Raw genomic sequence first — 16,152 nt, 5'->3', positions numbered from 1 at the left:
CTTCCATATGCTTATAAGGGTCCAGTGTTTGATTGTAACCTAAAATGGCAAAAGCCAGGGTAGATACAGTACCAGATATGACACCACACACAGACATAATACACATAGAAAACAATATATTTAATATCTTATGTATAACAATATATATGTCTCTAGCAAACTCCATCAGTCTATGGAGTAGACAAGGAAGTTTAGGTACTGCAGAGGGGCAGAGCAACATGAGACATCATCTATTTTTGAATCATACACATCAGTAATGAATCCAATGGTGAAGATTATTTTGAAAACACTTGCTTCTGGCAAGGTTCATTCCAGATTTTGTACTGGGCTACTTTGCTGCCAAGAACTTCAGCAGAGAACAGGAACCGGGCAGCTAGCTAAGGAACAGAAACTCCTTATTTAGCTGTTTGGATTTTTGGTACTGGGGCGACAGCCCAGCTCAGCACCACACGCTGAGTTTATGTTCCATTGTGCAGCCATGCCACTTAGCGGCCACAAAGAATATTTTAAGTTTGTTTGAGAAGGGGTCTCACTATGTCACCTGGGCCCTCGACCTCCTGAGTTCTGGGATTACAGGTGTGTACTGCTATGCCCAACAAAGCTTTGCTATTGAAATTTGTTATTGAGGATTGAACCTCAACATCTTAAGCACACTCTCAGCCATTGAGCTCCAGCCCATCACAAAGACTTTGAAACAAGGATTCCTCATATGTGAACCTGACATGGAGACACCATATGGGATAAAAATGAATAGAACAGCATCTTAGCCGTTGTGGAAGGAGAAGTCACTCGGGAGAAGAAGGAGAGGTAGATCCCACTCTCTTCCTATATCCGTTTGTTTCCTGTTCTTTATAAATAGGATGAGGTTGCTCCTCTTGTTTTTACAAGTCACACATCTAGAAAACCCATTAAAAAAATAAAACTAAACAAAATTTTAAACACTTCTTTGGTAAAGTATTCAACTTCACATGTCCACAGCTCTTCTGTCTTCTTTCTGTTCCTTCATTTTCAGCTCCCAAAAGGCATAGATGAAATGCTAAGTTTACATGCATGAGCCACTATAAGGCCCCTCCAGACAGCCCTGCTGAGGGGCCAAATCAGAGGAATCTCGGTCAGAGGCATCAAAGAACATTCCTCCTCCTCCTCCTCCTCCTCCTCNCTCCTCCTCCTCCTCCTCCTCTTCTTCTTCTTCTTCTTCTTCTTCTTCTTCTTCTTCTTCTTCTTCTTCTTCTTCTTCTTCTTCTTCTTCTTTTTTGTTGGGGTAGATGTTGAGACAGGGTCTCTCTACATAGTCCTGGCTTTCCTGGAACTCACTATATAGACTAGGCTGGCCTTGAACTCACAAATATCCAACTGCCTCTGTCTCCTGAGTGCTGGGATTAGAGACTTGTGACATTACGCCTGGCACAGTGACTTTCTATTCCTTATGGAGGATAAACACACTGGCATTGTCAACAGCTTGAGTGAGAAGACCTTGTCTACTGCTTGTTACAATTGATTCCAACATTCCTCTCAGGCTATGCTTTGAAACCCATCTTCTAAGAAAATTCTGCCAAGCCCTTTAACAAATCACGATTGGGAGAGAGGGAAGGGGAGCTTTGAGTTATCTTAAAGAACAGAAGTTTAGGAGCATCTCATTGTTGAAGTGATCCAAGCCCATGCATGCCATCTCTTCGTTAAAATCCCACCTGTTGCTCTTGTCCGGCAGTGCATATTCCTGCTGAGGAGGAGACCTGTAGGTGAGCAGGAAGGGGTCCTGCTGAGGTGGGTGGTACGTGAGGGAGGGCACATAGCTGCTGAAATCCACAGGCACTTTCTCTTCGCAAGGCTCACCTCCGGGATTGGACCACAAGGGATGACAGCCCGCTTGGGCTGCAGGGGCTTCTGATGGAACCTGTTGGGGAAAGTGCTCCAAAGAGTTCTGGGAGGGGAAGTAGTCGTAGGGCCAGCTGGTCACAGGTAGAGGATAGACTGGGTAGTAGCTGTCATCGGAGGGATTTCTCCCTAAGGCAACATTTTTATTCCAAGTTTGCACATCTTCATAATCTCCGTACACCCCAGGGACAGGAGGCTGAACCTGGTCTTCATTGCTGTAGATCCTACTGCTGGAGAATTTGTATCTCTCATAGAGCTTTGCGGAATCTAAGGTGGAAGTTGGATCTTCCGGCTCAGTGGTTCCCCCCAAATCATAACTCTTGGGGAAGGACAAGCAATCATTCAGGGAGATTTGCTGGGGGGCGTTAGCTATTAAAGGTGTGCTGTAAGCGCCGGGCAGTTGGACGCCTTCCTGGAATGACCAAGTTAAAGGTAAACTTCCCTGACTCGGGATTTCAGCAGGAAGAACCTGGAAAGGGGAATGAACACTCCCGTTAATAAGTTAAGCAAATGCACATGGCTACCCCAGGCACCCCTGAGTTATTCTGCAAATATCTCTCGATAAGACTGCCCTCATTCCTTGCATACTTCAAGCATGGGCACAGCCTCTCCACTGTTGCTGGGGACCTGCGAGGAGAGACTGACTCCTTCCTATTCCAGTGCCCAGAATAGAACAACTTTCTAATCTGTAAAGAGCCTGATGCACTCTGTGGACACACGGGGTGTTTAATATACCTCATGCTCAGACATCAGATGTCTGTCTTTTTGAGGCATTTATAAGGGGCTATTTAAGAAAGCCAAAACAACCCTGCAGCTTCAAAAAGATTTGTACTAGTCCTGGTACAACTCAGGGCTACCCCTCACCCCATTTCTGCCTCTCTCTTTCCCTTCTCCCTGACCTGGATTATTCTAGTTTTTAGTGTGAGAGACCAGGGTATTGTTTGGTTTGTTTTTCTCCTTTAGAGACCTTTTCTTTGAGCTCACGGAAACTGTACAGACTGGAACATACACTGGTCAACTTCAATGTCTTATATAAATGGAGTCCCTATATTATACGACAGTTGGTCACAAGAGGAGCTACGAGGTAACAGTTATATTGCTCTGTATGTAACAGAGGGTACCTCACAAGAGGGTAGTTGGGGGGGGGGCAGGAGAGAAAGGTTCTGTCCAAGTAGAGTGGCCGAGATGACTGATGAGGACCAGCCCTGTGGATGTGGGAGTTCAAGGTCCCTTGAGATGGACTAAATCACAATTTCGTCTAGATAAGGTACATTTAGAGCTTTACGGGAATTAGCATTACATCAAACAGACTAACTGATATTAAGAGGCCAAGGGGCAATGGGGCAACAGGGCAATGGGCTCCCTCACACTTCCCTCTACCACTGGAGTGGCCATCATTTTCAGAAACTTAAACACCACCACCACCACCACCAACAGCTTCACTATGTTGCCCAGGCTGGCTTCACACTCTGGATCCTAAGTGTTGGCATAGCTCAGTGTCCAAAGATCACTAAGATCACTCAGCTTAACAACTGTCTGATCATTTAAATCAGTGGTTCTCAGCCTGTGGGTCATGTCCTCTTTGAAGGAGGTCACATATCTGATTTCCTGAATAACAGACATTTACATTACAATTCATAACAGTAGCAAAATGACAGTTACGAATTAACAATGAAATAATTTTCTGGTTGGGGTTACCACTGCTTGAGGAACTGTACTGATAGGTTGCAGCATTAGGAAGCACGGATTTAGATGAAATCGGACACATTAAGGGTGGTATGGTCCTAGACCATCTGATTATTTAGACCAATTTAAAAAAAAAACAATCTGTTCTAAGGATGTATGGAAATTTGAAAACAAACAAAACTCCAAACTCACGAGGCTAATAACATTTTGTGAAGATTATTTTGATTAATTCTGAATCTATTGGAACGAAAATGTAGTGCTTCCAACTATAATTTAAATACCAATTCAAGCTTTTGTTTTAAAGCCTGAAGAAGGGCTGGTGCGCCTATGACAGGTACAGAATATTTGTGAGCCTGTTTCAGTTAGAGTAAGAATGAAGAGTAACATCTCAGATTTAGCTCGCCTGCTGGACGCCTGCTTGGAGATGCGTCAGCTGGAACACAATGTTTGCTTTCCTTGGTTGGTAAAGGACTGGGGCCATCTACTGTGTCCCCTGCAGGGGTGAAGGCTGGCTGCACAGCTTGAACATAATTGGGGCAGCTGACCTTCGTTTCTGGTCTCCCCTTCATCCGTAAGGAGCTGGAGGCGGATGCCATGTGCACTTTCTTCATGGCTCTCCTTGCCTCTGCTTCCAGCTTGGTCTCCGGCCTGGGATGATCATGCTCGCCTTTGGACTTAGGAGAGACAAAGTAGTAAGAAGGAAACAAAAATTAGTAACTGAGTTGCCCTTGAGAAGGTGTAGCTTTTGCTCTCTGTGCTGCCCTAAGCTGTGACCCTGGACTAGCAGGGTTGAAAGTCTTCCCAGGCCCACCCCTGCTCCTGCCTGCCTCCTGTCCTATGAGGTCCCTTCCCTTTTTTTTTAAAAAGATTTATAGCCGGGAATGGTGGCGCACACCTTTAATCCCAGCACTCGGGAGGCAGAGGCAGGCAGATTTCTGAGATTGAGGCCAGCCTGGTCTACAGAGTGAGTTCCAGGACAGCCAGGGCTACACAGAGAAACCCTGTCTCGAAAAAAACCACACACAAAAAAAGAGATTTATTTATTTATTTATCTATTATATATAAGTATACTAGCTATCTTCAGACACACCAGAAGAGGTCATCAGATCTCATTACGGTTGGTCACGAGCCACCATGTGGTTACTGGGAATTGAACTCAGGACCTCTGGAAGAGCAGTCAGTGCTCTTAACCACTGAGCCACCTCTCCAGCCCCATGAGGTCCCTTCCTTATGTGGTCTCTGACTCCCATCATGTCCCCAAAGTGTGTGCCAGTGATGCTCACCCCTCTCCTTCATCTCTGGCTTACATACTTCATCACTTACACACTGTTATTTTTCAATGCTGCTTACAGAATAAGGACCTGAGGCTTAGAGAAAGGATGCCATTTGGATAACCTCCTTTTGTAAGCAGGGCCCTGGGGTTTCCACAGCCAAGCTGGGGAGCCTAGTAGGAGACATTTAGTACTTGTGTGAGCTGGCCTTTCAAAAGTGGCTGGCAGCTGGCGTTCAGCCTCGGTGGGAGCAGCTACACCACAGCTTGGCAAATGCTCCAGAGAAGGCCGTGTCTTTGAGAGAGCTGGTTTGCCAACTTCCACTGACCGTCTGACACCAGAGTCCAGTCTTCACCTGTTTACATCCACACCCTATTAGTGTTTCTTACAAATCTTGCAGAAAGCTGGGATTTCGAGGAGGAATCAATTGTTCTTTGTGGGCAGAGCTAGTGCCGAGTCAGCACTGGTACCCAAGCTGGGGTTGGTGGAAGGCTACGACCTGGATGCTGTCTGCCCTTGTCTAGGGGTACTCAGCTAGGTATCACCCCGCCTCAGGAGTGGAGGCACCCAGTCCTCCTAGGTTTCTAGTGCTCTCCACCTTTGGTGAGGTAGGGCATGTGGGCATTTGCTCTCCCAGAGGATGAGCAAGGTGTGGTGTAGCCCTGTACCCCAAACCACTGATAAAATTCCTCCATAGAGAACATAATAGACAGCTGCCACATGAAAAAGAAACCAAGTAAGTAACTCAAATCCAACCTGGAAAAAGATGAAGCGTCCGTCGTGCCTCCAGAAGTTGGTGACCGGGAAACCGCCGTGGCCTCTGCAGGGAATGAGCTTCAGGGGTCCATTGCAGTTGGGACAGCTTTTCCCTACAGAAGAAGTGATGAAAGTGACTGGTGGGCCTCAGCAAAAGAGGATGCGCTTAGGCCAACTGTGACTGGATGTCCCAGGGCGGAGAGGTACCCAAGGTGTGTGTTGGGGGCTTCCCCTTCTCTGAGGAGAAGAGGAGGGGGTAATGGAAGGAGGGATTTGTAAGTGTGGGACTGGGAGTAGAGGAGGGAGGGGGGCCCACAATTAGGATGTAAGTGAATTCATTAGTTAATTTAAAAAGGAGAGAGAGAGAGAGAGAGAGAGAGAGAGAGAGGGGGGGGTAACTGACATGCCACAGGGCTGATTCTAAGTCTGGGGTGTCCTGCTGGCTTTCAGCTATGATTGCAGGATAGTGGGGAGAGATCCTGCACAGTTGCAGGTACTTTCTTCAGCTGGATTTGACCCATGACTACAGCATCCATCTCCCAGTGGCCAGCTGGGATCACACATGGACACAGTCCACAGCTGTCTGACAGGTAGGATTGTTTTACAGGCCAAGGCATCTGCGCAGAAGCCCTCCCTACTTGTTCACAAATACGGAGTATTCTTTCTAGAAAGAAGTATTTTATTTTATGATTAGTAACATAGACCTCAGGAGCAAAGCCACTTGGGAGAAAGAACACTGTCACTAAGTTGTAAATGATGGAGAGGAAGCTTTGAAGACACATGACTAGGAAAGAACACAAGGTAACTGGAGGGGTAGGGTGAGCTAGGCACAGGAAGCTGGGAGCATCTATTTCACTATCCAGTGAGCATGATACAAAGAACGAGCAAGGACTTCCACGGGTAGTTATGGCGTGACTCAGAACAGACAAAGCTGAGTTTACAAGTTTACAAGTTCAGTCCTGCTGTGTGACTCAGGGTCAGGCAGCAAGTCTGAACTAATTTCTCCTGAATTTTCCACGAGCCAATCTCCTTCCGAAGCAGTGGGGACATTCATGAGGGGGCTCTGCACATGACAGGCCTTGGAGACAGAGGCCGTGTGTGTGTGTGTGTGTGTGTGTGTGTGTGTGTGTTTGAGGAGATAGGCGACTCCTCCTTAGAGAGTTCTCTATCAGAATACCTTGCCTGCCACGGAGCTGCAGGGGGAGGGTTGGCTGGGCCCTAGGTACGTGTCTACCCTGACTGGAGCATTTAAGCAGGCTCTCAGTCTCCCTGGCTACGGCCCCCAAACCTCACTCACTCTGCTGCTTCTGCCTGGCTTTGTCACAGATGGCGGGTCTCAGGTAAATCTTGCGGCCTTCCTCTGTGGAGCAGTCCCTACTGCACACCACCACGCCCAGGCATGACTTCTTGAGGATCCGGGAGTTGTGGTTGTTGGTGTTGCGCATGGCCCAGCTGCTCAGGTGGCGCTGTGCGTTCCTGTCGTCCGAGCTGTAGATGTGTTTCACGTAGGAGTCCGGCCACTCCTGGAACCAGTCAGTCGTTTTCACATTCTGACCGAAACACAAAGATTTTGTTATAGCTTCATGCAGAGTACCTACTGGTCTGCCTCTGTAGAGTTGATAGATGTAAGAGATATCTGGTTCCACAGGGGCAGAGCAAGAGGCCTTTGGTAAAGACGTGACTGAATTTAATTCCAGTGGTGGCGTCTGTGAGCACAGATGTTGTGACTCTTTAAAACAGTTCTCATGCCGGGCATGGTGGCTCACGCCTTTAATCCCAGCACTCGGGAGGCAGAGGCAGGCGGATTTCTGAGTTCGAGGCCAGCCTAGTCTACAAGTGAGTTCCAGGACAGCCAGGGCTATACAAAGAAACCCTGTCTTGAAAAAGAACAAAAAAACAAAACAAAACAAAAAAACAGTTCTCATGTTGTGGTGGGCCCCCAACCATAAACTTATTTTCATTGCTAATTACTTTAATGAATTAATTTTGCCTCCATTATGAATCATAATGTAAATACCTGTGATTTCTGATGGTCTTGGATGCCACCTGTGAAAGGGTCTTTTGTCCCCCAAAGGGGTCGCAACACGAAGGTCGAGAACCAGCAGCGGCACACTAGTGACAAGGTGTGTGCTATCTATGCCTATCAAGCATTTGGTCACTGCACTAAGATGAGGGAGAATTTAGCCCTTCTGAATTCTGCTGTTTCTGCGGCCCATGGTGATAACAGTAATGGCCTTTTCTCAGCAAGAATTTTTGAGTGAAGTAATCTCACCACGTGCTTACATAATAACTATGAAAAGCACAGTGAGATGATGTGTCATATCACACTGCTTAATATTGGGTATCACAAAGTCACCAGAGAGAAGCAATGCAGAGCTCTGGTTCAAAGAGGCCTAGAAGTGTACTCTTTCCTCTGTGGACCATTTCCTGTTTGTCTCTACTGCTCAGGCATGCAGAGGACCCAGGACGAGTCTGTGCAGTTGTCTGGCACTACCCTATTCCCTGCGTGTGAGCATCTGACTGGATTCTGTTGTGCAAGGACAGAGCTGTGGTTCAGTCAGTCTGTCTGGAGTTCCAGTTCAGCAAATGAAACAGCTCTAGAGGCTAGTCAACAGTGTGTCCTGGTCATGCACTGTTAAAGCAGTTACGAAAGCACATTTCATGTTCCGTTTTGAACCACCATAGAGCATGAGTTACTTTGTTTCCTGTTCTGTTTCTGCATGCGTGAAACAGGAATGATGAAACTTTTCTACTTCAGCTCTGAGGATTAAATATGAATGTAAAAAGACTGGCCACACAGCACCTAATAAGCGGTAGGCTGTAAATAAATGGAGTCGCTGGGTGTGGCTCGTTTTCCCAGGCTCCACAGTGGTGACAGATGCTTCAGGTGGTAGATCCTGCCTAGCTCTAAGGATGAGAACCATCTTAGTTTGACTCTGCCCATCATCATGGCTCTCAGAGACCTGACGTAAAATATGAACAGTTCTTGGGCTGGAGAGATGGCTCAGCGGTTAAGAGCACCGCCTGCTCTTCCAAAGGTCCTGAGTTCAAATCCTAGCAACCACATGGTGGCTCACAACCATCCCGTAACAAGATCTGATGCCCTCTTCTGGAGTGTCTGAAGATAGCTACAGTGTACTTACATATAATAAATAAATCTTAAAAAAAATATGAACAGTTCTCATTTGGAAGATTCTCAAAGGTCATGGTAGAAGATTCTGGAAAAACCAGAAAAAAAAAAAAAGTCAAGCCTTAAAGCCAAGGGAGGTTTGAAGGCAGGATGGATGACCATTCCCTCAGTCAGACTTCCACCCAGAAGCACTGTGTTGCTGGAGGCACCCCTGCAGCCCAGCAATTAACTGCAGTCCTTCCCCACGGAAGGTGCAGCCAGGGAAGATGTGCCGCCATCATTCCCCCTCCTACTGGTCACCCTGGCCATTGTGGCCTCGCACTGTTCAGTGTCCACGTGAGACTCCCCGTATAACCTCAACACCCATCTTCTCTCCCTTTTTCCTGCTCACCACAATTCTAATCATTCCTTTCCAGTTCTCTCTCTCTCTCTCTCTCTCTCTCTCTCTCTCTCTCTCTCTCTCTCTCTCTCGAGCATAGCAGAATATTTTACTTTGCTTTTAAAAGATTTATTTTATTTCCTGATGATGTGTTTGTGTGGAGAGAGGTATGTATGTGCAGGTGAGTGCAGGTACCCAGTGTGAGTGCTGGAAACTGAACCCCAGCTCTCTGGGCAGCAGGCGCTCCCAACCTCGGAGTGATCCCTCCAGCTGCAAGTGTGTTACCTTCCAGACACTTACAATACAGATCCAAACACTAAAATGTATGCTTACTTTTAATCATTTGAACTATAAAGGATTGGTGGATTTGATTTGTATTATTCTAACGTGACACACAGGTATCAAAATAGGATAAACAAGAAAAACATAGATTTCTATGAGAGAGTCCCATCCACCCACTCCCACTGTCTGGTCAGAACTACAAATCCCATGAGCCAGGAGGGGTAAAATGTACTGATGAGAGCCCCTCTGACATTCTGAACAAAGCAAAGACTTCATGTGTGTGGAGGAGGAAGATTCTCAACATCTTTGAGGCTATATTCCCCTGATACCCTAGTTTTCTAGTTCCATTAACTAGTAGTGCGAGGAACCTCCCTAAAGGAAACGTGACCACGCGGAGCCATGACCGCGGAGCCGTGACCGCGCGGAGCCATGACTGCATGGAGCTCTTCTCTTGGCTGTTGCTTATTTATTCTGTTATTTGCCTGGACATTTAGTGGAATCTTTGGCACCTTTTTTTTTATAAATATTATAGAAATACTTTTTTAAAAAAGATTTATTTATTTATTATATGTAAGTACACTGTAGCTGTCTTCAGACACTCCAGAAGAGGGCGTCAGATCTTGTTATGGATGGTTATGAGCCACCATGTGGTTGCTGGGATTTGAACTCTGGACCTTCGGAAGAGCAGTTGGGTGCTCTTACCCACTGAGCCATCTCCATCCCCCCTTTGACAACTTTTTATATTAAAATGGGTGGGGTGGTGGATCCGGATGTTCAAATGTCCCAGAACCAAAGTAGCAAGAGGGAGGCAGTTCTGAAAGCCCGTGTAATTTGCCACAGGAACTGTAGTTTTAAAACCAAGAATGGTGCTTCTTCACCTTGCTAGCAAGTTCCAGCAAACGTTCCCTTCTTCTTAGAACCTTCGTTAATTTAATTTCTAACTTTTCATAAAACACTTTCTTTTTTTTCCAGGCACTATGTTTACTTTAATTTCTAACTTTTCATGAGTAACTCTGTTTTGGCTCTTGGTTAAGAAGTTTATAATTGAAAGGGGACACCCATAAGTTTTCCAGCATGTACATCTAACAAATTTGTGTTTTTATCACCTCCTGGGTAGCATCATTAGGAATGTAGTTGATGTTTCTATGACTTCTCTGCATAATTTAATCCTATAATTTACTCAATCAGTACCCTTTAAACTACATGAAAATACAGGGCACTCTTTTTATGACTTTCATTTTAATATAATTTAGTCATTTGTAACTTTAATATCATAAAGTTACATATTACTATTTTACATAACTTATAAAATCAAATTCTTAAATTAGGTATCAAAACATTCACAGAAAAAGCAAAGAAAGGTGGGTTTTGTCTGTAATTCTAGCAGTGGGGAGGCTGAGCCACAAGGATTACTTCCATACCAAAGTTAGCCTGGATTACACTGTGTGAGACCATCTCAAAAAATAAAAAGAACGAAAAAAAGAAAAGAACCCCCCCCAATTTTACATCATGTTATTACACTAAAATTAATTTTCATTCTTAGAATGGTCTACTCTTATATAGAGCAACTATCTTCCAGCCTAACTGGTTTATTAATCCTTTCCATGAAGTATCTCCAAATAGAACAAGGACATCAAACACACACACACACACACACACACACACACACACACACACACACGAAGTCAACAAGGGCTCATCCAGTGCAAGTGATAGAGTCACAATGGCGCTAAGGCTGGCCTTATGCCAGAGTCACGGGAACACCACACCATACCTGGCTTTTCACACAGACACTTTAAGCAAATCTGGTAAAAGATAAGATGTTACTAAAAACAAAACAAAACTGTAAGTCAGGTGTGGTGGCGCACACCTTGAATCCCATCGCTCAGTAAGAAGAGGTAGGCAGATCTCTAAGAGTTCAAGGCCATCCTGGTCTACATAGCAAGTTCCAAGCTAGTCAAGGTTATATAATAAAACCCTTTAACAACAAAGGAAACAAAATATGCTGTCATTTGGGAGTGAATTTGCCTCTTCTGGGTTGCCTATAGATGGATGGAATTCTTTTTTTTTTTTTTTTTTAAGATTTATTTATTTATTTATTATATGTAAGTACACTGTAGCTGTCTTCGGACACACCAGAAGAGGGAGTCAAATCTCCTTACGGATGGTTGTGAGCCACCATGTAGTTGCTGGGATTTGAACTCAGGACCTTCAGAAGAGCAGTCTGATGCTCTTACCTACTGAGCCATCTCACCACCCCGATGGATGGAATTCTAAATGTCTTGAGGAGTCAACAAATGTCTTTGCACCAAAAATTGCTCTCTAGAGTAATCCTGCTACTTCCCACGTGAGGAATGACCATCCTAAAGGATGTTTCTGGTTTTAGTTATCCCCCTGAGTTTTACCAGTGGGAGAGCTTTTTTTTTTTTTTTTTTTTTTTTTGGTTTTTCATGACAGGGTTTCTCTGTATAGCCCTGGCTGTCCTGGAACTCACTTTGTAGACCATGGTGGCCTCGAATTTAGAAATCCGCCTGCCTCTGCCTCCCGAGTGCTGGGATTAAAGGCATGCGCCACCACACCCAGCTGGGCGAGCTTCTTTGTAACAACTTTTCACCTGTTCCCTAGCTGCCAAGGGCCTGCTTCTAGAGCAGAAGCGTCACCGAGGACTTTCCTGTCGGATAGCTAGCCTAAGGAGGCAAGAATGCTTTGGGGTTTGGAAATTAATGCTGGAACGGGAGCTTTTGGGCCTTGAGTTTCCCTCCATGGAGTGTGTGTGTGTGTGTGTTTGTGTGTGTGTGTGTTTAAGGCCAGCCTGTGGTCATTCCCTACCTCTGCCTCCTATGTGGGAGTAGTATAGGCATGCACCACCACTCCTGAAAAAAATGTATGCTAACACACGTGGCAGCTCTGCCCCCTATTTACAAGTTCCTCCATATCTGCTGACCTCAGCTCTCAATATTACCTCCAGCTCACATTCTGGGGGTGGGGGTGGGGGGTGCAAGCATGACATTAAAAATAGGAGGAAATACAGGCCACTGAGCCAACAGCAATTAAAATTTACTCTAGGGCTGGTGAGATGGCTCAGCAGGTAAGAGCACCCGACTGTTCTTCCAAAGGTCTTGAGTTCAAATCCCAGCAACCACATGGTGGCTCACAACCATCCGTAACAAGATCTGGCGCCATCTCCTGGAGTATCTGAAGACAGCTACAGTGGACTTACATATAATAAATAAATAAATCTTTAAAAACAACAACAAAACAAACAAACAAACAAAAAATGTACTCTAAAGTTTTCCTAAGACAGCTACAGCAATGGTAGCACAAGTCAATGGCAACTTCCAAAACAAGTCCTGAAAATGGATGTTTGCCCAGTTTATCTGCCCTTTTGATGAATGGGTATATTTTTCTGTCTTCCAGCTTTCTCACACCCACCAAAGGAGAACTCAAGGAGAAATTGAAGGAAACCAATGAGAAACAGAAGAGAGGGTTCATTACCGTGAGAGCCCAGAAAAGGGTGAGCTGAGACTGGAGTCCCCAACCCCTCTGCCCTGCCCAGGACAGACTGGAGGATCAACTGTTTCAGTATTTGGTATTAGTGGACTCCAGGCTTACTAGTCATAGCCACATACCCAGTAAAGGCATCTTTAGACACCAGGAAGAGAGGACAAGTTAGGAATGATAGACACAGAAATTTGGTCTTAATGCTTTCCATCAAATTAGAGTTCAAAGGTTATTTGCTAGTTGGGCTTGTAATTCTAGCACTTAGGAGACAGAAGCGAGAGGATTGGGAGTTCAAGGCAAGCTTAAGCTCCTTTGGGGATGTAAGGCCAGCTGGGGCTGTTGAGTAAGACCTTGTCTCCCTCCCTCCCTCCCCCCAGTTCTTTCATATGCACACACACCACAGCTATTTGCACAGAGGAGGCCACAGACATTGTGACAAGCAAAGCAAGCACTCCAGGGTAGAGTGGGGACCAGCCAGTGAGCCCATGGATGGTAGTTCCTTAATTCCCTCAAGAGCAGACTGTGACCCCCCAAGGGCACCACTATTCAGACAGTCCATCATCAGGGTTAACTGTTAAAAGTATTACGGTAAAGAAGGCGCTATGGGGTCGTATGCCTTAGGAGGAATCAGTCCACTAGCAAGTACTGAGTGTGTGAACTGAGTGAGCCAGCTTCAAAAGGGAGGAAGCAATGCTTTCTTTGGCTCTGTCTGTTCTTGGGGTTTCAAATCCTAGGCTTTACTCCTCCCCTTGAAGTCCCTCAGTTAGCTGTACGGTTGAAACTCTGAAGGAGTTCACCTGGCTAGGATCTGACAGAGTCCCTTCTAGAGCCTGGGGGGAGTTGAGCATCAGGACTCACAGCCACATGCTGGGCCAGTCCTCCAAGCGCATACCTGAGGCAGTTTCACATCGTTAATGTCCCAGCTCAGTATCTCCTTGTCTTCAGGATCAAAGTCGTCCAGTTCCATGATAAGGTCTGCTCAACACAGGGTCTTCTCTACTCAAGTTGTCGGAGCTATCTAGAGTCTCAGAACTCGGTCCACAAGAGCAGCTGAAGAGCTTGTTTTTCAAAGCTAAGTAAATAAATGATAATAACAGATGATTTAAGAGATTAGACACTACAAAGCCAGGCGTGGTGGCTCAGACCCTAGAGACCGAGGCAGGAAGATTGCCGATTGCCGTGAGTTCAGGACCAGCCTGGGTTACAATATGAGACTGTCTCAAAAGAGGGTGGTAGGGGCTTAGGAGATAAAGGGGTTTGCTACTAAGCCTGAAGATCTGAATTCAGTCCTTGGAACCCAAATGGTAGGAGAAACCCCACAAGCTGTCCTCTGACCTCTGTGTGTGTGAATGTGTGTGTGTATGTATTCACACACATTAATAATTTTCCTGTTGATCATTAGCTCAGTCCCATGTGCACAATAAAGCTTAAGACTTGGAAACAAAGGGCTGGAGAGATAGATGGTTCAGCAGTTAAGAACACTGACTGCTCTTCCAGAGGTCCTGAGTTCAATTCCCAGCAACCACATGGTGGCGCACAACCATCTGTAATGGGATCTGATGCCCTCTTCTGGTGTGCCTGAAGATAGCAACAATGTACATATATACATAAAATAAATAAATCTTTTTTTTTTTTAAAGAAGCAACAAAGTAATACAATACAGAAAGAATCCATCTATCACCTGTAGGCTGGAAATAGCAATTTCATTGACATTTTTGCAAGTACCAACTGCCAATAAAAAATCTGCAGAAGCCACTAGCACTTGCTACAGTAGACTTGTTTGGGGTTCCAATACCCTGGTCCCTACTTTTATCCTCAGGTGTATTTTCATCCTCATTGCTAGACCTGGGTTATAAGAGCCTTAGGAGCCATTATTACCTGGAACCACCTAGTTCTACAAAAAATATGTAAATTTGCATAAAGAGACACAGCTAGCCTAGGATATACTCCCATAGCACTTTAGGTTAACTAATATTTTCATAGATAAATCTCATGTACTGTTCGTCACTTCTCCAAGATCAGCCCCCTCCCCCAAACCACGAAGTCCCTTCCCCTCCGCAAACACTGGCATTCAAGACTAAATGTGCGAGGCTCTCTTCTCGGTCTGTCTTAGTTTTGTTTCTGAGGTGTTTGTGGCACTGAGGATAGACGCCGGGGCTTGCACTGAACCGCCGAGGAACTACCACCAGCTCCTCATCTGTAACTTCTAAGTAAATCTCTATGTTTAGGAAACAATTATTGAGCTGCTTGGGAAAAAAATGGTTGCCACCCCAGTTCAGAGACCGCTCACATGACAAGTAGAGAAGTAGTGAATAGAAAAAATCACCGTCTGTCACAGCCCTAACTTTGCTAGCCTAAACTTGTAATTAGAATGGTCATGACCCATGGCGCACTTTACACAAAACAGAACAGATTCAAAAAAAAAAGTTGGAAAACAAGATTTATACTGTCTAAACCTAAAAATGCTGTTCTTAGACAAGGCTAGATACTTGATTTTAAATTAAGAGCGGAGGAATAAAGATTTTACTCCCAAAAAGTACAATAATTTTTAAAACTTTAAAGAGACTTTTCTTCAACACATACTTTTGTGAAGTAAGTGAGGATTAATTTAGTATTTCCCTAAAAATTAAGAACAAGACATTGGGGAAAACCTGCTTTATCCTGTCAGTAAGTAAACTAAATCTTTCCCCAGGATTAAAATAAAAGTCTAAATTTGTCAAGACTTCCTTTTCTTTCAGACCAAGGTGTGTTCAGCTTTCATCATTTTTACAGACCATGAACTAGAACAAATAAAGCCTGTGGCCATGGCTACACAACTCACCCTGTCTGCCTCCAGTGCTCCCAAGTCTGTCCTTGTCAGCTTCTAGTCCAGGTGTCATACAAGTGTCAGCTCTGGCTCACGTCCTGCAAGTTCTGTTCATTTCTAAGTGGTCGCTGTTCCCTAACCCAGGTCAGGGTACACTATGCTAATGACTCTGGCAACTGTCCAATCAAAATCAAGATGCTTTCAGCCGGGGACAGGTAGGAGCAGCCCAGCTCTTCTCAGGGTGCTAGCCATGTGATGAATATTCTATGGTGTGCTTCTGAACTTTCCCCTCCTTTATGCTAAGAGGACATCTAACTTAAAAGGATATTGGAAAAAAAGCAAAACAAAACAAAACTCTAAAAAGAAATACAGATTTTTTTTCCTGATAGTTTTATAGATCGAATCCAAGAGCGACTGTTTTACAGTAGATGTGTTTTATCCTGCGTGTGTGTGTGTGTGTGTGTGT

At 45.0% G+C, this 16,152-nt stretch overlaps 1 protein-coding gene across 1 annotated transcript; it reads right to left on the bottom strand.

The window, feature by feature from the left end:
• Nucleotides 1–1,131: 1,131 nt before the first annotated feature.
• On the bottom strand, nt 1,132–15,815 carry Gcm1 (glial cells missing transcription factor 1). Its single transcript, XM_021207928.1, has 6 exons — nt 15,702–15,815; nt 13,773–13,952; nt 6,886–7,138; nt 5,589–5,701; nt 4,107–4,235; nt 1,132–2,344 (listed from the first exon to the last, which is right to left on the bottom strand). Exons 2-6 carry the CDS (start codon nt 13,845–13,847, stop codon nt 1,604–1,606), a joined length of 1,311 nt encoding a protein of 436 aa, XP_021063587.1. The 5' UTR covers nt 13,848–13,952; nt 15,702–15,815; the 3' UTR covers nt 1,132–1,603.
• Between the last annotated feature and the right edge of the window lie 337 nt (nt 15,816–16,152).

Source organism: Mus pahari, chromosome 10 (assembly GCF_900095145.1).
Source record: "Mus pahari chromosome 10, PAHARI_EIJ_v1.1, whole genome shotgun sequence".
Lineage (NCBI taxonomy): Eukaryota > Metazoa > Chordata > Mammalia > Rodentia > Muridae > Mus > Mus pahari.
Note: the sequence above shows the minus strand (reverse complement) of the source record. Positions and strands in the feature narration are given on the sequence as shown.

Bases quoted from the DNA above. Each gene is read 5' to 3' on its own strand.
- Gcm1 (XM_021207928.1), bottom strand. From the start codon at position 13,847: ATGGAACTGGACGACTTTGATCCTGAAGACAAGGAGATACTGAGCTGG. The intron at 5,702-6,885 runs GTGAGTGAGGTT...CTTCTTCTGTAG, and splicing joins AGCCAGGCAGAAGCAGCAGA to GGAAAAGCTGTCCCAACTGC. The intron at 2,345-4,106 runs GTCAGCTGCCCC...TCCCCTTTCCAG, and splicing joins AGGGGAGACCAGAAACGAAG to GTTCTTCCTGCTGAAATCCC.